This window comes from Haliotis cracherodii, unplaced genomic scaffold (assembly GCF_022045235.1).
Source record: "Haliotis cracherodii isolate W230 unplaced genomic scaffold, xgHalCrac1.p SCAF_1, whole genome shotgun sequence".
Lineage (NCBI taxonomy): Eukaryota > Metazoa > Mollusca > Gastropoda > Lepetellida > Haliotidae > Haliotis > Haliotis cracherodii.
The window spans coordinates 58,273,521-58,294,015 of record NW_027266264.1 but is presented as its reverse complement, the minus strand read 5'-3'; the positions used below and the strand labels follow the sequence as shown (position 1 = coordinate 58,294,015).

Sequence of the window (20,495 nt, the reverse complement as noted above, 5' to 3'; positions counted from 1 at the left end):
ACACACACCTTCTGCATGGCAAATTTCAAAATTCCAAATGTGTTCTGCAAAATTAAGTAAGCAATCCGAAAAGTCGAACATACCCTTTTCGACCAATCACTAAATGGCCTGGCGGGCCCGTGTGCGAAATACGCATCTGTCAGAAAGCGCACTTTAAATTCCCAATTTAAGTATGTAAGTTGACTGACAGCTGACTTAAGGAAGTCTCCCTTCTACTTTGAGGATAAGATTACTTGTTATCACATTAGTAACAGGACAACAATACTATGTGGAGTGTAAGCTTTATTCGAAATGGTTAAAGGCTTCATTTTGAGCAAATACATCTACTAATAATAAGCATAATCAGGTTAATTGTATAATAAGGTAATGTGTATAATGAGGGAATATGTATGAACAGGGAATATGTATAAGCAGGTACGTAACATGTACAGTCAGGCAATATGTATAAGCAGGAGTTGGAAAAACAGGGAATGTGTATACATAAGGAATATGCACAATCAGGTAATATGTATAAGCAGGGAATATGTATAAACAGGGAATGTGTATACATAAGGAATATGCACAATCAGGTAATATGTATAAGCAGGGAATATTATAAACAGGGAATGTGTATACATAAGGAATATGCACAATCAGGTAGCATGTATAAGCAGGGAATATGTATAAACAGGGAATGTGTATACATAAAGAATATGCACAATCAGGTAATATGTATAAGCAGGGAATATTATAAACAGGGAATGTGTATACATAAAGAATATGCACAATCAGGTAATATGTATAAGCAGGGAATATGTATAAACAGGGAATGTGTATACATAAGGAATATGCACAATTAGGTAATATGTATAAGCAGGGAATGTGTATAAACAGGTAATATGTACAATCAGGTTGGAGCATCTTCAAGAATGTGTGCAATCCTTGACAAAGCCAGGGATCATGTGCAATTCCAAATTTACTCAGGGAATAGAAACAATCACTGAAATGTTCACGGATTATACGAATCTCCTTAAATATATATGCATATCACTAGTACCTGATTATATTACATGTATTACCTGATTATACTTTTTGCTTAATTATACATATTATCTATAACACATCGAAGATTCATAAGAGAGACTCGGATATTGCTCCAGGTTTATCTACTCGAGATGAAATCGATAGCTTTTTCGAATGAAGCTTACACTTACCACAGTATTGCCATAGCGTTATAGTGAAACTATCTTGCATTTATACGTTTACTATATTTGTCCGCTACTCTTCCACTTTGTAAAGTAATAATTATTGAATTACAAGAAAGTAGCTTGCGAAATATAGCATGTTACCACATAAAACAGGCTCGGGCGTCTTCACGAACAAACTAAGGCAAACTAAACATAACTTGATACACAAATACAAAAATGCACAAAGTGTTTGTGACATGTTTGATATTTATATCCTGTATTACATATGTATAACGGCTTAAAGGGAAATACATTTCAACGGCCAATTTTGGCACCGTGCATGGATACAGGTTTAGATCAGCGAAGAAGGGTTCTTTCTTTGAAGGTAATCAGGCATTTGTCTACGGAGAAACCCGAACTCATATATAATGAACATACGGCGTTCGATCTCACTACTCCGCCTTAACGATGGGGACTTGGATAAGAGCGTTGTGGATCCTGTGTCGGGTGGTTTCCTGTGTCGGGCTAGGGGTGGAGATGTTCGGGTCCCCCCCATCCGATAGCAGTGTGATGTTTGCCACTATGATTGTGAACAATTTTCATCAGTGCTTTCGACTTTGTGTGGTCACTGGTGGGTGCCAGGCCCGGAAATATGACGCCGAGTTCCGCGAGTGCCATCTGTACACGGCGCCAGAACAGATCACCACCAGGGTCCCTGATGGTGACAACCTATCCCAGGAGGACACTGCAGATAAGGTGACGAGATACTGTCATGTTTCACTTGTATGCATGTAACAGATTTCTTGGTGTATAAATCGACACATTTAGGGCGATGTTTTATGGCAAATGTGACAGATTTCCTGTATACATTCACAGATATTAGTTATAAATTACAAGCTAAATCTCCTCAAAATGAATTCATCGAGTTACCCTGAGAACAATTACAGTATCATGATTATTATACAATACGAATAGAAAGTATAACTGGGTAACTGATGTGAAAAAATGTTATGCAATAGTGGTTTGGTAAATGTCGGGTATGAATGGTCTGCAATATATATTTTCTGCAATACAAACATTGTGTGCAACACCTCTGTGGTGTGTACTAGACCTGTGGCATCTTAAGTGCTTGAAAATAGATTGATTGATATAGAGGTGTTTATGATATTTAGATGCATTATTTTACAACAGCTGTTAACACTGGTCGTTATGATAAGGTAGAGTATTACCACGTCTTCCCAACCATTGTGAATCTAAAGGCTTATTTTTTCATGTTGAAATTGAAATGCATGTTTTCCTTGTCTGTGAAGATTACTCTGACATTACTACAAAGCATATGTCCAGTCACGTTATAGGGCCATGCACATTTAATAAACGTATACACCTTTCACAAAACAATACCAAATATATTATATGTAACACTGCCTTATATTTATATCAAGTAAGCAAATTGTTGAAAACAAGAAACCATTAATGTAAACTATGCACTATAAAAGTATGTATGTTGGATCGGAGGCCTTGTAGTGAATGATATACTGTGTGTATTTCATTGATACGATTCTAAAGATCGTTTATTATATTTAATACTTGAGAGATAAAATATCTCTTGGCAGCCAGAAATATATTACTATGACATCCAAACATATGTTCACCAGTTAATACTATTAGGATGATGGCTTCATTAAACCAGTTGTTTATCGAGAAGAATAAGTCACCCAGGTATGTCACAAGACGTAATGAGGTGAATCCAGTCCTCGGTTCAGAATTACATAAGTTACACGTAGTTGAGTCTATTATAGTCATCTAAAAGGTGGATGTTTGAATATGCTATTTGATAGATTTGTCTGTATTGCACCCCATTTCTGCGTTTCCTGAAATGTGCGTATATAACGCTGCGTGATGAGGTTAGCTCTATAGAGTTTACTATATGTAGATGATAAAGTTTACGACTATGATTATTTAGAACTCGTGACAATCTGTACTGTTGAAGAGAAATTATTCCGTTGCATTATGAATGTCCACGATACAAGAAGATATATACTGGGGAGATTATAGGGGTTATACTATATGAGTATATACTATGAACATATAACACGTCCCATTTTAATTCTGGAAACCCAAAAGTCCAGAAACTCTACGCTCTTTGCCCAGTCTCGGTTAAAGGTATTTACAAAATTAAACATGCCGTTTTCATGGGAACATACCAAGGAAGAAAAAATGAAAAAAAAAAATGTTCAAAAACTCAATATTTAGACTATGTCGCCCATGGGCCTGCCCATGGGCGAAGTGTGGCCCATGGGCCTGCCCATGGGCGAAGTCTGGCCCATGGGTAGGCCCATGGGCAGGCCCATGGGCGAGAATATGTTCCTTTACTTAAAACTCATGTTTTTGTTTCGCAAATACATTTAATGTATTCATTCAAGTATCATGACACAAAATTTAACTCATTTTAACTTAATTCAACGATTTAATAGCGATATTGAAATATTTCGCCCATGGGCGAGAAAAAGGTTTGGCCCATGGGCGAGAATATGTTCCTGTATTTAAAACTCATGATTTTGTTTCGCAAATACATTAAATGTATTTATTGAAGTATCATGACACAAAATTTAACTCATTTTAACTTAAATCAACGATTTTATAGCGATATTGAAATATTTCGCCCATGGGCGAGAAAAAGGTTTGGCCCATGGGCAGGCCCATGGGCGAGAACATGTTCCTTTACTCAAAACTCATGTTTTTGTTTCGCAAATACATTAAATGTATTTATTGAAATATCATGACACAAAATTTAACTCATTTTAACTTAATTCAACGATTTTATAGCGATATTGAAATATTTCGCCCATGGGCGAGAAAAAGGTTTGGCAGGCCCATGGGCGAGAATATGTTCCTTTACTCAAAACTCATGTTTTTGTTTCGCAAATACATTAAATGTATTTATTTAAGTATCATGACACAAAATTTAACTAATTTTTACTTAATTCAAGGATTTTATAGCGATATTGAAATATTTCGCCCATGGGCGAGAAAAGGTTTTGCCTTCGAAATCCTTGATTATTATATCATGTCAGAGTTCTGAAATTCAGTGACAATGTCACAACTCTGAGCTGAAAAAGTTTGGTCCTAACCGCACCCAACATCTTTAATGAACCCGGCCTTATCTCTCAAAACGTTTTGGCAATTTATCATACGAATTCATGTGCGTGTACAACATTAAATTTTAGTTAGTTTCTATTTCATTTCTCATTTTATGTCCCGTTGATACATCACACTGGGCAATTACGTGACAGGTACGCGTGCGCGTATTTTAATGGAAAGAAACTATTCGTCTTTTATTGCATAACGTTTGGCTGAATATCTTACATTCTAACGAAATCTCGAAATAATTATTTAATTACAAGCAGTGTCGAACTGACCAGTAGGAATTATGTTTCAATGCGATTGAGGAAAACGTGAGTGAATATTGTGGCACTAAAGCAACTTTTAACTGTATTGTCACTTTTGGTATGAAAATGGTAATAGTTAAGAAAAACGTATCAGCCTTCTTATGATAATTCTCATATTCTCATTAGTACGTTGTGTCTAATTACAGTGTCGGCCTTATTTACAGGTGATTCTACAATACTTGTTGTCTGTCAATTACAATCTGCCACACCACGCGTGAATAAACAGTTATGCAGGTGTTGCTGTGGGCAAATACCTAGCCTGTACATGTATATTTTTGTGGATACATGTATTACATTTTTTCGTTGATATGTGGATATATTAAGCACCAAGACACAAAAAGTTTATGAAAGATGAATTTGTGCCTTGATATATATATTCAACGCGAAAGAAGCTTGTTTTTTCTCCGCGATCCTGATGTGTATCACCGTTTAATTGGTCATTAATTAAAAGTATGTTGTGAGGCGATATCAAAGGAGCCGCTCAATTTACACAGTGTCGTCCGTTTCGCGTGAACTACCACCCTACCCTGTCAATAAGAGTTATGTAATCGGTACACAAATATATTTGGTGCGATGTCAGTGTGGAAGGAGTTTGAATTACGTCCGCCAGTGGCCACAGAAATCCTCAAAGTATAGTACCAATCAACAAGGCCAATGCCGTACTAATAACCTAGTGACTCGGTTAACAACGGCTGTCAATATGTCTGCTACATCTACCATACCATCATCCCTGTCACAACTGGCGTATTAACGGCTTATTCAAAATATTAATTGTAGAAATATCGTTACCAGACTAACGTACGTCGTATTCAGTCCTCAACTGGATGTTACATTCCTTATATCAGTTAACAGCCCTGTTTGTGAAAGTATTTACTAGACATAAGATTTAAAGACTAATAAAATCAATTGTAAGACCGCATAGACCATAAAACCGAATAAAATATGTCTTGGTATCATATCTTGTGTATTAGATGATGGCAATGACCGGAAATGTTATAACGTTAGATTAAGAAGGAGAAACATTAAAGTGTTTTACAATACTTGGAAACATGAGCAATAAGATGTAGTAACATAAACATGCATGGAATAGGGAAAAAGGATGAAAACAAATTGAAAAGGATTTTAATACAAAATTATCGAACTAAATAACTTGCCTGAACAGAAGGGGTACCCAAACTTGTTTGACAGTTATTCGTGTGTTGTAGACTGTCGAATGGGACTCATGTGTGTACGTAGGGTGCGCATATCTATTGCAAGTTTTAGTACTCATACACTTTCTCTTTTTGTGTTTTGTTTGTTTGTTAGTTGTATAACGCCACACTTAGCAATATTTCAGCTGTATGACGGCGGTCTGTAAATAATCGAGTCTGGACCAGACAATCCAGTGATTGACATCATGTGCATCGATCCACGCAATTGGGATACGATGACATGCATCAACCAAGTCAGCGAGCCTGACCACCCGATCCCGGTAGTCGCCTCTTACGACAAGCGCTGTCGCCCTTTTACGCCAAGAATGGTTTGTTGAAAATCTTCACGGGTCTATTGAATGCAGGGATTTGTGTAAAGTCATTCAGACAGCATACAATGCCAACTAAAAAATTAAACTCAGTGTCTCCGCAAAGTAATATAGTACGGTACTTAGAGTACATGTGAGATTATACTCAGATAAAGGAGATGTTTAATCCATATAACGTGTTATTATTCTACCTAACAATGTATTTAATGAAATGAATGCAAAACAAACTCAACGGCTAAAAGGTTTCATTGAAAAAACTACCCCTAGTCTCGACTAATAAAACAACTGCAACCCGACACAGATTAAACGCAACTTACAAACACAATCATAATCTGGTTAGTCTGTATCACTCAACGAGGCCGCTTACTCTGCCCACAGTATGACAGTATTGGGCAGTTCAGTAATTAGGAGCCAAAACCAGGCAGGTACGCTGGTCACACTTGACTGGTCTGACTGATGATTAGGTCGTCTGACAATTGGGAGTGAACCATAGCAAAAAGTATCTGCGAAACTATTTGCTCCTTTTATGGGACCGATTAGTTTTATGACCATGGGCCTCGGCACAAGCGTGGTGTTGGAAGACAAGTTATACATGTACATCCGATATGGTGAATGTTTTTCGCTATTCATATTCCAAATACATTCATAATACCACAACATTTTAGTACTCCTTGAAACTTTACAATCACTTCAATATGTACAATAGATTGAACGAGAACACTTGATATATTGCAGATTATTTAATCATTGTCTCTATTATCAGCCGCTACGTTTGTATCGTTTGCATTGTACAAAGAAATATTTTATCTGTCCTTTTGCAGATTTAGCCTCAGAATGTGCTCATTCGAATTAGGAACGAAAATAATTGCTTATCATGAGTATATATGATACAGTTAAAAGTTACTTGTACACTGTAGACGTATTCACTTTAAAGTCGCATACGACCTTCGCGAGCGAGTTGAATTGGATCCAGGTTAATTGGAACGAAGTCTAGAAAGGGTTATAAAGTTTTGTATTTAGTAATGTGTAGGTTTGTTAAATATAATTTTTTAAATTCCTTTTATTTCAATATGTAAAAACATAACTATGCGCTTAAAAACAGAGCTGACTTGATGGGAGATACCCACCTCAGATTGTCTATTGGACACGGTTTAACCTTACTGTGTCCTCACCCTGGTTGTTGTTACCGTTGTTATAAGGGATTAAGAGCTACGGCTCATTGCATTTTTGGTTACAGTCTGTATCACTAGAGTGGACATGTGCAGGTGAACTCTGTTTCAATTAGTATATGACATGCCCCAAAATGTGAACTCCAGACAATAATAACCTGAGGGTAAATCCACGTGCGTCTGCCTTTCCCCTCGTTCACCTTCGAAATCCTTGATTATTATATCATGCCAGAGTTCTGAAATTCAGTGACAATGTTGCTGAACAGTAGAATCTGATGGACGTTTTGTGCAGAACCTGTTTGACACTATGGGTTCCAGGACCACTAACACTCTGAGTTGAAAAAGTTTGGTCCTAACCGCACCCAACATCTACAAGTTTGTAAGCTTGTAGACATCATTAAGAAGTAATTAACAGTCCCATGCTGAGACCTTTCTCAAAATTCAGACCGGTGGCAGGCTGCCAACAAAGAGAAGAAAATATCGCAACCCCGACACGAGTGTGCTCAGTCAAACAATGAACTTACGACCGGCAGAAAACAACTCCAGTTGAGTATGCCGATGCTGTATCTCAGCCGTGTTGGCCTGAAAATTTAAACATGCTAATTAAACCCAAAATCGTATAATTATTTTTAATAGAAACCGTATCTTAATTTGTTCTTGCACTGCATCATATCGTGTATTTCATCTGTATATGTGTAATGTGTATATGTATGAATGACTACACTTATACCGCATATTCTGCAACAGACTATAATTAATCACCTTATTATTGTCTCTCCATTTACCATGGCTGACTGCACTAATACCCTTTTAACAGTGGACACCGATATCAGTATACATGTAGGCTTTTTGTTCAAAAAGGAATATGCAGGAAATTATATGTAACAATTAACTGTGTACTAATTACATGTTTGAATTTTATCAGTTTTACGTTCTGAGATACAGTGATGTAAGCATCTTCTAAAATCTTCTAAAAATATAATAAAATACAAAACTCTCTGCCGTATTTTTTTGTGGAAATCATTCGATCAAGTAAAAATGACTGCGTGACAAGACGAATCAACTATTTATACCCGACAAAAGAAACTGCCGTATTTTAGGAACAGTGCTATAACAAGACATTTGAAATTTCTAACAAGCAGATACATTAGAGACAGTGACTAGACTACAGGTACGTAATCCGTATCAATCAAAGGTGTAAAAAAACTGAAAATCATATCTGTCGGAGACCTACCAAATTACCAAGTTTTATCATTACTATATTTATTACAATGCAAATACTTTAGTGATACATTTTTCAGAGGAGAGGGCATATACACAAGTATATTGCTTCCGTGTGTGAATGCAGGTTGTACTTGGCATCTCAGTTCTCAGTTTCATACCGGTTGTATAACTGAATTTGTATATGGAACCATGCGTACAGCATGACAATTACTTGCTATTCGTCAGTTTACAACACACATTACACGGTCAAACAATTTTGGGCACCGCTTTTGCAATTTTTTTAGTACAATAATGTTTTATTAAAATCTTTTTCAATTTCTTTTCACCATTTTCCCTATTGACAGTCGTTGTTACGTGCGTCACTAGGTAATTAGTACGGATTGACCTTGTTTATTGTTTCTATACTTTGAGGATTTCTGTGGCAAGTGGCGGACGTAATTCAAACTCCTTCCGCACTGACACCGCATCAAATATATTTGTGTACCGATTACATAACTCTAATGGACAGGGTGGGGTGGTAGTTCACCGGACGACACTGTGTATATTGGGCGGCTCCTTTGATATCTCCTCCAAACACACGTTTATTGAATGACCCCATTAAACGATGATACACATCTCGATGAATATATAAAGGCACTAATTCATCTTTCATAAACATTTTTTTGTCTTTGTGCTTAATATATCCACATATCAACGAACATTTGTAAAACATGTATCCTAAAAAAATAAACATTTTCAGGCTAGGTATTTGCCCACAGCAACACCTGCATAACTGTTTATTCACGCGTGGTGTGGTAGATCGTAATTGACCGAGAGAGCAGGTATTGTAGAATCACCTGTAAATAAGGCCGACACTGTAATTAGATACAACGTACTAATGAGAATTATCATAAGAAGGCTGTTGTTTTTACTGAACTGTTACCATTTTCATACCAAAAGTGAAAATGCAGTTAAAAGTTGCTTTAGTGTCACAATATTCACTCACGTTTTCCTCAATCGCATTGAAACATAATTCCCACTGGTCAGTTCGAAACCGCATGTAATTAAATAATTATTTCGAGATTTCGTTAGAATGTAAGATATTCAGCCAAACGTTATGCAATAAAAGACGAATAGTTTTTTTCATTAAAATACGCGCACGCGTACCTGTATATTGCATACCTAGTGTCACGTAATTGCCCAGTGTGATGTATCAACGGGACATAAAATGGGAAATGAAATAGAAACTAACTAAAATTTAATGTTGTGGAAAATAACTCCAATGAATTGGAGTACACGCACATGAATTCGTATGATAAACTGTCAAAACGTTTTGAGAGGTAAGGCCGGGTTCATTAAAGATCGCTACAATATGTAAAACAGGTGAAATTTGTAGAACTAAAGGAAACATCCAACCAAATGCCCTTTTTAGATAGTAATGTAATGATATAATATAAAGTATATATTTCACATGATACAATATACTTTGCAAACAGTTAGTTGATGCTTGAAAGGGACTGACGAAAATATGGGCGAAATATTTTAATAACGCCGTAAAATAGTTGAATTAAGTAAAAATTAGTTAAATTTTGTGTCATGATACTTGAATAAATACATTTAATGTATTTGCAAAACAAAAACATGAGTTTTGAGTAAAGGAACATGTTCTCGCCCATGGGCCTGCCAAACCTTTTTCTCGCCCATGGGCGAAATATTTCAATATCGCTATAAAATCGTTGAATTAAGTTAAAATGAGTTAAATTTTGTGTCATGATATTTCAATAAATACATTTAATGTATTTGCGAAACAAAAACATGAGTTTTGAGTAAAGGAACATGTTCTCGCCCATGGGCCTGCCCATGGGCCAAACCTTTTTCTCGCCCATGGGCGAAATATTTCAATATCGCTATAAAATCGTTGAATTAAGTTAAAATGAGTTAAATTTTGTGTCATGATACTTCAATAAATACATTTAATGTATTTGCGAAACAAAAACATGAGTTTTGAGTAAAGGAACATGTTCTCGCCCATGGGCCTGCCCATGGGCCAAACCTTTTTCTCGCCCATGGGCGAAATATTTCAATATCGCTATAAAATCGTTGAATTAAGTTAAAATGAGTTAAATTCTGTGTCATGATACTTGAATGAATACATTAAATGTATTTGCGAAACAAAAACATGAGGTTTAAGTAAAGGAACATATTCTCGCCCATGGGCCTGCCCATGGGCCTACCCATGGGCCAGACTTCGCCCATGGGCAGGCCCATGGGCCACACTTTGCCCATGGGCAGGCCCATGGGCGACATAGTCTAAATATTGAGTTTTTGAAAAAAAAATTTTCATTTTTTCTTCCTTGGTATGTTCCCATGAAAACGGCATGTTTAATTTTGTAAATACCTTTAACCGAGACTGGGCAAAGAGCGTAGAGTTTCTGGACTTTTGGGTTTCCAGAATTAAAATGGGACGTGTTTTATATATTTGCTTCTTCTAGAGACAGATCTGTATCAGAATTTGTACCCGATCATCTATAAGACCCTGTGTAAATACCCGTATCAGACACTGCATCAGACGCTCCATAATACGCGCATAAGACCTTGTATCAGACGATGTATGGATACCCGTATGAGACCTTGTATCATATGTTGTATGAATACACGTATGAGATCTTGCATCAGACTCTATGTGCTTACCCGGATCAAACCTTGTATGAGAGCCTGTAAATATACCCGCGTGGTATCATCACAAGAATACCTGGATGATCAGATTCCTGCTATATTAGGGTTATACAGAGAAATATTGGATTAAGGGACACGGATGTGTAGACCTAATGTGGTTGTGATGGATATTCTTACTGGACCAAGTACAATATAGGAGAGTGGTATCTATATAGGTCTTACACAAGGTTAAATTCAAGAGGCTAATAAGACCATATTTAGCTTATTAGTAAACGAATCCTTGGCGAATCTCTTCTTCCAGGTGTCACCGAGCCCTTGTCGAGTTCGCCCTTGCAGAAAGGATCAGATCTGTGTTGTTGCTGCGTCGGGGGATGGCCACGTGTGCTTGTCAGGTAAGGTCGTAGTCTTACACACTGGAGGACACCTCAAACACACGCCAAAAGACTATCAATTGCGTTGGATCGCAACATTTCCACATTTCAGTCTCATCAATCTTAAATATAGAAAATATTATTTTTATGAAGAAAATGTTGATGTTTTGTAAAACCCTGATTCAACCTGATGGTTTAATGTCGAAATGGGTGTTCCACTGGGTGGGTTTTACCGTTGTAAAACTGGTGATGCTACCCACGTTGTGTAAGATATCCGTGAACTAGACTGCCGTTACACGATTTTGCCATGAAAACAGTTTTGGTCTTGGCATTTTTTGTGACTTTTTAAACGAGGTGCCGGAATTTCAAATACCTATGTCAAGTTTTTCTGTTTGTAAGTTGGTGACATAATAATATATAAACGGAGGCATGTACTATAACTATGGTACCGTGCTCAGGATCCGATTGCGACCAAACCCCGCTGCGACCTACACTGGTTATGACAGAGACAGGATGGAACGAAAGCCACTTGGGGGCATGGAGCGTGTACACGTGCGAGCTGGGTCACAACAAGACAGGGGGCAGCGGGGTCACTGTTTGTCAGGACAGTGGGCAGTGGTCACCTCCGACACTACAGTGTACAGGTATACATACTACGATGTACAGGTAAACATCAATACAGTGTACAAATAAACATCCCAGCAATGTACAGGTTAACATCACTGCAGTGTACAGGTTAACATCACTGCAGTGTACAGGTTAACATCACTGCAGTGTGCAGGTAAACATCACTGCAGTGTGCAGGTTAACATCACTGCAGTGTGCAGGTTAACATCACCGCAATGTACAGGTTAACATCACTGCAGTGTGCAGGTTAACATCACCGCAATGTACAGGTTAACATCACTGCAGTGTGCAGGTTAACATCACTGCAATGTGCAGGTTAACATCACTACAGTGTACAGGTAAACATCACTGCAGTGTGCAGTTAAACATCACTGCAGTGTGCAGGTTAACATCACTGCAGTGTGCAGGTTAACATCACCGCAATGTACAGGTTAACATCACTGCAGTGTGCAGGTAAACATCACTGCAGTGTGCAGGTTATCATCACTACAGTGTACAGGTAAACATCACTGCAATGTACAGGTAAACATTACTACAGTGTACAGGTAAACATCACTACAGTGTACAGGTAAACATCACTACAGTGTACAGTAAACATTACTACGATGTACAGGTAAACATTACTACAGTGTACAGGTAAACATTACTACAGTGTACAGGTAAACATCACTACAGTGTACAGGTAAACATTACTACAGTGTACAGGTGAACATTACTACAGTGTACAGGTGAACATTACTACAGTGTACAGGTGAACATTACCACTGTTTGTATGTGAACATTGCTGTTATATACAGTTAAACATAACTACTGTGTACAGGTAAACATCAGTACAGTGTCCGGGTAAACAGCACTACATGACATGCATCTGCTATTGCCACGGAGTTGTGCTCCAATAAAGTGATAAAGAAAACGTGGTAAAAGGTTCACGGGTATCAAATAACTACTAATTGTACTAATAGTTGACAATTACAAATAAATCCACTCTGCTCTCACACAGATCACAAATTAATTCTATCAGCGCAAATATACAACCACGTTTTAGCTAAACAACTGTATTACAGCTATAAAAAGGAAGGTAGCTAAAACAACAATGTGACAAGCTATGGACCGGGAGAGTCGACTGCCAATTGTCGGTTGCGACAAGTTAACACCTGAGTCAAAGAACTCCACACTGTAATGAGTGAATAAACTCGGCTCAGTAAACAAAGGTGAAATATACACCAAGAAATTATCCCAAAAATGAGTCACTTCGACTACAAAAATCGACTACAGTTTCTGTCACTTTGACTGAACAAAGAAGCACTAAAGTTCCAAAATTGTTAGTTAATCAAGAGAAAGTTGGTCATCTATGGATTACTAGAATACCTGAGCACTATTAACACTAGTTACTAAGAGTTTAGAAATCACGGGAAAGTTGGTTATCCACGGATGCTATAAAAACAGAGTATTACAAGCCCTAATAACTACGTTTAGTTCAGTGTAACCAGACTAAGTCAGAATATAGATCGACAAAGCCCGTACCCTCTTCCGACCGTGACCACTCCAGTAGCGAGAGAATCGTGAACGATTTAACGAAGCCTGGAGGTTGAAGATACGAGATCAAGAAAGTCTAAATATTCGGCGCACGCGGACGTCGGAGGCGACATCCTGTCGAGGAACGCCGGAGAATACAACTGACTGAGGCGGCAAGCCAACGTGTGTTTCTAAACACGGGAAAAACGCAAATAGCAAATTAACTACTATATCTACACTGGAGATGTAAGTTTCAAAATAAAGCGCTGAACAGAAGATATCCAACGGTATCATCAAACATTCACGACAAGATATGTAAAATTATTGACGAGGCAAAAAAAATTACAGAAAAACATTTTCAGTAGAAGAATATGGTAGCGAACAAATGAGAACAAATAGTTGGGCCACTAATTCTCTAACACCAAATGACAACAAACTGTACAATGACAGCCGCCGGAATTTACCGAGCAGTGTTGGTACTTACGTCGGGGAACATAGAACATAGAACTGGACCGTGATTTGGGTAAAATTGATCCACGGTGACACTATGGTGGTGGGTTTCTAAACCTGTGAAGTAATAGATACTGGTTATACTGATATATTGCCACGACGCTTAGCTTTCTCTTCGTTATCACCCTTAGCTTTATCGCCTTCATCTTTATTATCTTTATCATCTCTATATTTAATCAACTGATGTATTACAACTACGGTACGATCACAACATCTAACTTGTTTTAGCGGTGGATTGTGGGATTCCTGCCGCAAGAAACAACACAGAGCCCAGCGTCCAGATGACCACCACATTCAACACGACGGTGACCTTCACGTGTTCTGCTGGCTACAGGAACCATGGCGGGGACGACACCATCACCTGTCAGGCGAACGGACAGTGGTCATCAACATCGTTGGACTGCCAAGGTACATTTTCCATATAGTGATGTCATTGCAAACCTCCAGTTCACTTGAAGGATTGCATAAAATGAGGGTACAATTGAAACAAACAACACCTATCTTTTCTAACTCATTTTAGCAGGCGGAAAAGTTATCCAGAATTATCTCTTTATAGGAATTCATCATCTTTATCTTTAAGATATTTACCTGATCATTTTATATTTATCATCTTCATCTTCCTCAGCCTCTTGATCTTTATCTACATCGTTTTTATCTTCACCATCCTTAGCTTTATCTTCGTTATCCACCATCCTTAGCTTTATCTTCTTTATCTTCATCATCCCTAGTTTTATCTTTTTTATCTTCATCATCCTTAGCTTTAACTTTTTTATCTTCATCATCCCTAGCTTGATCTTAGTTATCTTTATCATCTTGATCTTTGATGCCTACATCTTTTTTATCTGTAAAATCATTTCATCTTTATCTTCATCATCCTCAGCCTCTTGATCTTTATCTACATCGTTTTTATCTTCACCATCCTTAGCTTTATCTTCGATATCCACCATCCTTAGCTTTATCTTCTTTATCTGCATCATCCTTAGCTTTTTCTTCTTTATCTGCATCATCCTTAGCGTTATCTTTATTTTTATCATCCTTAGCTTTCTCTTCTTTGTCTTTACCATCCTTAGCGATATCTTTTTTATCTTTATCTTCTTTAGCTTTCTCTTATTTGTCTTTATCATTCTTAGCATTATCTTCTTATCTTTATCATCCTTTGGTTTATCTTTTTGATCTGATCACCCTTAGCTTTATCTTCTTTATTTTTATCACCCTTAGCTTTATATTCTTTATCTTCATCATCTTTAGCTTTATCTCCTTTATCTTTATCATCTTTATCTTTATCTTCTTTATCTTTTTCATCCATAGCTTTATCTTCTTTATTTTTACGATCATTAGCTTCATCTTCTTAATCTTTATCACCCTTAGCTTTATCTTCTTAATCTGATCACCCTTAGCTTTATCTTTTTTTTATCATCCTTAGCTTTATATTCTTTATCTTTATCTTCTTTATCTTTATCATCTTCAGCTTTACCTTCTTTATCTTTTTCATCCTTAGCTTTATCTTTTTTATTTTTATGATCATTAGCTTCATCTTCTTTGTCTTTATCATCCTTAGCATTATCTTCTTTATCTTTATCATCCTTAGCTTTATCTTCTTTATCTTATCACCCTTAGCATTATCTTCTTAATCATATCACCCTTAGCTTTATCTTCTTTATTTTTATCATCCTTAGCGTTATCTTCTTTATCTTATCATCCTTAGCATTATCTTCTTAATCATATCACCCTTAGCTTTATCTTCTTTATTTTTATCATCCTTAGCGTTATCTTCTTATCTTTATCATCATTAGCTTTATCTTCTTTATCTCATCACCCTTAGTTTTATCTTTTTATTTTAATCATCATTAGCTTTATCTTCTTTATCTTTATCATCCTAGCGTCATCTTCTTTATCTTTGTCATCTTTATCTTTTATGCCTATAACTTCTTCATCTGTAAAATCATTTCATCTTTATCTTTATGATCTCTATTTTTATCATTTTATCTTATTTATTTGTCATCTTTGTCTTTATCCCCCTCCGCTTTATTTTCTGAATCTTTATCACCCTTAACTTTATCGTCTTTATTTTTATCATCTCTATCTTTAACCATACTGATGTATTACAACTTCGGTACGATCAAAAGATTAAACTTGTTTTAGACTAGACCTGTGAAGTAATAGATACTGGTTATACTGATATATTGCGACGGCGCTTAGCTTTTTCTTCGTTCTCACCCTTAGCTTTATCGCCTTCATCCTTTATTATCTTTATCATCTCTATATTTAATCAACTGATGTATTACAACTACGGTACGATCACAACATCTAACTTGTTTTAGCGGTGGATTGTGGGATTCCTGCCGCAAGAAACAACACAGAGCCCAGCGTCCAGATGACCACCACATTCAACACGACGGTGACCTTCACGTGTTCTGCTGGCTACAGGAACCATGGCGGGGACGACACCATCACCTGTCAGGCGAACGGACAGTGGTCATCAACATCGTTGGACTGCCAAGGTACATTTTCCATATAGTGATGTCATTGCAAACCTCCAGTTCACTTGAAGGATTGCATAAAATGAGGGTACAATTGAAACAAACAACACCTATCTTTTCTAACTCATTTTAGCAGGCGGAAAAGTTATCCAGAATTATCTCTTCGTCTCACTTCTTCGTCTATTTTTTATCATCTTTATCTTCAATATCTTTATCTATAACATCTTTATCTTTATCATTTTTATCTTTATCATCCGTCTTCAACTTCTTTATCTTCAACATCTTTATCTTTATCACCTTTATCTTCTTTATTTGTATCACCTTTATCGGTTTTATCTTTATCTGTATCATATTTAGGGCGCTTAAATACCTGACACCGATGATCGGACCCTAAAGTCGTGTCATTAACAGTATACCAAGGTTTAGTTCTAACGCCTCGACCTGTCATATATGTGTTAGTTTCATGCACTCAACAATATTCCAGCTGTATGGCGGCAGTCTGTATATCGAGTCTGGTCTAGGTAATCCAGTGATTGATATCATAGCATGACCGCCTCATCATGTCCATGGCCACCTTATCCCGTGCCTCTATAGCCTCTGACAACAATCATAGACTAATTCTTACCCGGATCTTCACGGGGATCGACGTCATAATTAACTACATGCACAGGGCCAATGAGTGTTCTTGCGTCATCAACACACCTATCGCTGACAGTATCTGTGAATGACCTATCTTTGGTTGCAGTCATCCGCAATTGGATCACGACGAAGACGCTGTCTGCTGGTCCGGCGAAGTTGACGTGTACTGACAGGATGTCCCCGGCCGGCAGTCTGATGTCAGTGTCCTGTGAGGTTGATGAGATGCTGATAGGCTGCTCCTCAAAATCTGCGGTACTACCGTGTGTTTTACGTCGTTATTACTACTGCTTTTATTTCTGGCCAAAATCGACATTCTGACAAAGACCGTTCCCACATCGAGCTGACATGCCTTGGTGTTATAGCTGACTTTTTTCATCAACATCACTCGAAGGCTCACTTAAGAGGATCGAAATAGTTAGTTTGACTAAAACGACTTCATACTTGTATACATCTTACACGCAAGCACGCAAACAGAGCATCATGTCATGCAAGCGGGTTCACCTCGTCAACACTGCTTTATTTACAGTCTTCAAGTGGCAAAAACAACGGCGTTAAAATAGTCATGGTCAAGGACACTCCTTTCTGCCAAATTGACACAACGAGCACAAGTAAGTCTTAAATGTGGCAGGTTTCGAATACTGATGATAAAACCATATGAACTATTAAAGTTACTTATGTACAAATTGTAACATCGGAGTTGTTTGAGATGAGTGTCCTGTCATATTCATTTGTGACAAGTACACACTACTAAAAACGAAATATTCACCTCCTACCAAGATAACTAATAACCAGTCATTGGTGAATATGTTAAACACTACAAAGAGTGAGAACATAAAGTTTGTTTCTGTGTTTCTTAAACATGTCTTAATATAAGATCACATTCCACAGATGAGTGCAATATCATTTTACGTTAAAGTGAGTAAAAAGCTTGTCTTGCCCATTTCGATGTTCCCAGTATGATGTTCCCACGTTAATTTTTAAAACATTTTTTTATGAGAAATGTCAAAATGGTAATAACACCAGCCTGTCTAGTTTAAGTTTTCCATTCTATGGTAGCATTTGTATGTTTATGTCTGAATAGCTGGCGCCTCAGCACAGTACGCCTCTGCTAGATGCTGTAAACAGGAAGGACTACACTGTGAATACCTCACTGATGGACCATCTAGGAACATCAATGATGCACATGTTCAGTCGGAATGTTTCAAGTCCTTTCAAGTCATGGGTAAGATGTATGGAAGTATATTTCCGATCCATTGAAAAACTTACTTCAATATTTATTTGCGTTGATTGAAGTGTAATACCTCCGTTAACACAATGCGATATTTAAGTTAAATCTAATAAATAAATACGTCAGCAATAATTACTTTTTCAGACTCCTTACTTAATCATTAACACAGACCGCAGACAACGAAGCGAAACCAGTGACATTGTTCAGTGCAGTAACGCAAAACAAGCCCCTCCCACACAATGTTCAGCCAATAAGGAAACAGTAGTTCGCCAGTGGGCGTGGCCTATTTTAGATCAGATTTATGGAAACATAACCGGAAGGGAAAATTTCATTTGCGCTTTGGTTGGGAGTTACGCACTACACACATTAACCCTTCAACAACACTAAACGTGACATTGATCACAAGGGCTGTGTCTACTATCTGGAGGACGATTGTGTATTCCGCACCATATCCACCACACACTCAAACCCTCTCATGTCAACCTGGTTTCCTAATTAAGTATGCGTTTACTATGTCCACTACGCTAAAGAACTATCCACCATGCCTGCTTTTATCAGGATGTGGTGTGCATCAGCCTAATGGTTATCTGGATGGCGTGGAGATCAACCCTAGTTACTGCCGTGCATACGCCGGGGCATTCTCTGTTACAGGTAAAAAAGCAACACGCGTGTTTCTAAGTGTGTGCGTGTTTCCGTCCGTGCGTGTGTGCGTGCGTGTTTGTTTAACGCCGCAATCGTCGATATTCGTGCTATATGACGACAGCATTTACGTAATCGACAATACGATCCATTAAGCACAGGCTGCTTGGGACCAGAAATCACAAGTTCACAACTTAGTCGCCTCTTGCGACTGTGGACCCGAGAAGATCCGGGGTAGAATAGGTCTTCAGCAGCCCATGCTTGAAGTAAGGGTGGCTCGCTGACTTGGTTGATGCATGTCATTGTATCCCAGTTGCATGGATCGATGTTCATGATGTCAATCAGTAGGATTGTCTGGTCCAGGCTCGATTATTTACAGACGGCCGTCATGTAGCTGGAATATTGCTGAGTGCGGCGTTAAATTGATTGTGGTGCTGTGGGCATATACTACAACGAATCCCCACGGGCCATATGATAAAGAGAACAAGTGACTAGTAATGTCACACGGAATCACAAACATTGTGTCAATAAATTAGCTTTCATTTGTATTTGGAGCAGCTGGTACGTCACGATGGTAGAAATATATACATTCCCTATGAGTGTTTTCTTATTGCAGGCGTGTATTCCTATGCCACCTGCTGCCGAGCTCCGGGTCTCTCGTGTAGTGTACACTCGGCAAAGCCTCAACCTGTGAGCGGACTGCTGAAGGCGACGTGTCCTTACGGCTTCACCCTCACTGGTTGTGGAGGACGCAATCCATGGAAAGAAGCACGAGGCTCATATATAGCAGGTACTGAGAAAAAAAATGAACGCAGTCAGTTGATACTTTCAGTCGCATCTTCAATAGCGAATAAGAGGATAACAGCGAGAAGGCAATGTCAGCCATACTGTATAACAGGAGGGGTAAGAACTGACAGTTGGTAATGATACTCGCTTCTGGAAGCCTCCACTTGCTCTAACTTAAGTACTACTTTTTACTTTTAATACTTTCAGACGACGGGGGTACCCCGACATGCCACGTGGAGAGTAAGACTGACAGGCCGGACCGAACTACCGTATTCTACGTATGTTGTTGATGGGCGGACAGCATCAGCTTTATATTTCAAGGAGTAGTAGTGCTTAAAGAAACACCGATATATCGACGAATTTTCGGATTATCTTTCTGAATATTCTATATATGTAAAATATTCTTTTGTGAAATACAAATTAAATTTGAATTGTTAAAGATTAAATTATATCTGGATAAAAAAACACGCACAAGAAGGGAAATAAAATCCTCTCTACTTCAGTGACTATCGTGATAA

General features: G+C 37.8%; 1 protein-coding gene across 1 annotated transcript; it reads left to right on the top strand.

Moving 5' to 3' along the window:
* Nucleotides 1–1,703: 1,703 nt before the first annotated feature.
* Nucleotides 1,704–20,267, top strand: LOC139456404 (E-selectin-like). Its single transcript, XM_071238106.1, has 11 exons — nucleotides 1,704–1,922; nucleotides 11,484–11,574; nucleotides 12,012–12,197; nucleotides 14,434–14,613; nucleotides 16,527–16,706; nucleotides 17,431–17,576; nucleotides 17,851–17,932; nucleotides 18,406–18,546; nucleotides 19,111–19,203; nucleotides 19,808–19,981; nucleotides 20,185–20,267. Exons 1-11 carry the CDS (start codon nucleotides 1,704–1,706, stop codon nucleotides 20,265–20,267), a joined length of 1,575 nt encoding a protein of 524 aa, XP_071094207.1.
* Nucleotides 20,268–20,495: the final 228 nt, after the last annotated feature.

Coding starts and splice junctions, on each gene's coding strand:
- LOC139456404 (XM_071238106.1), top strand. CDS start 1,704: ATGTTCGGGTCCCCCCCATCCGATAGCAGTGTGATGTTTGCCACTATG. Junction 12,198..14,433: donor TCCGACACTACAGTGTACAG/GTATACATACTA, acceptor AACTTGTTTTAG/CGGTGGATTGTGGGATTCCT. Junction 16,707..17,430: donor AACATCGTTGGACTGCCAAG/GTACATTTTCCA, acceptor CTTTGGTTGCAG/TCATCCGCAATTGGATCACG.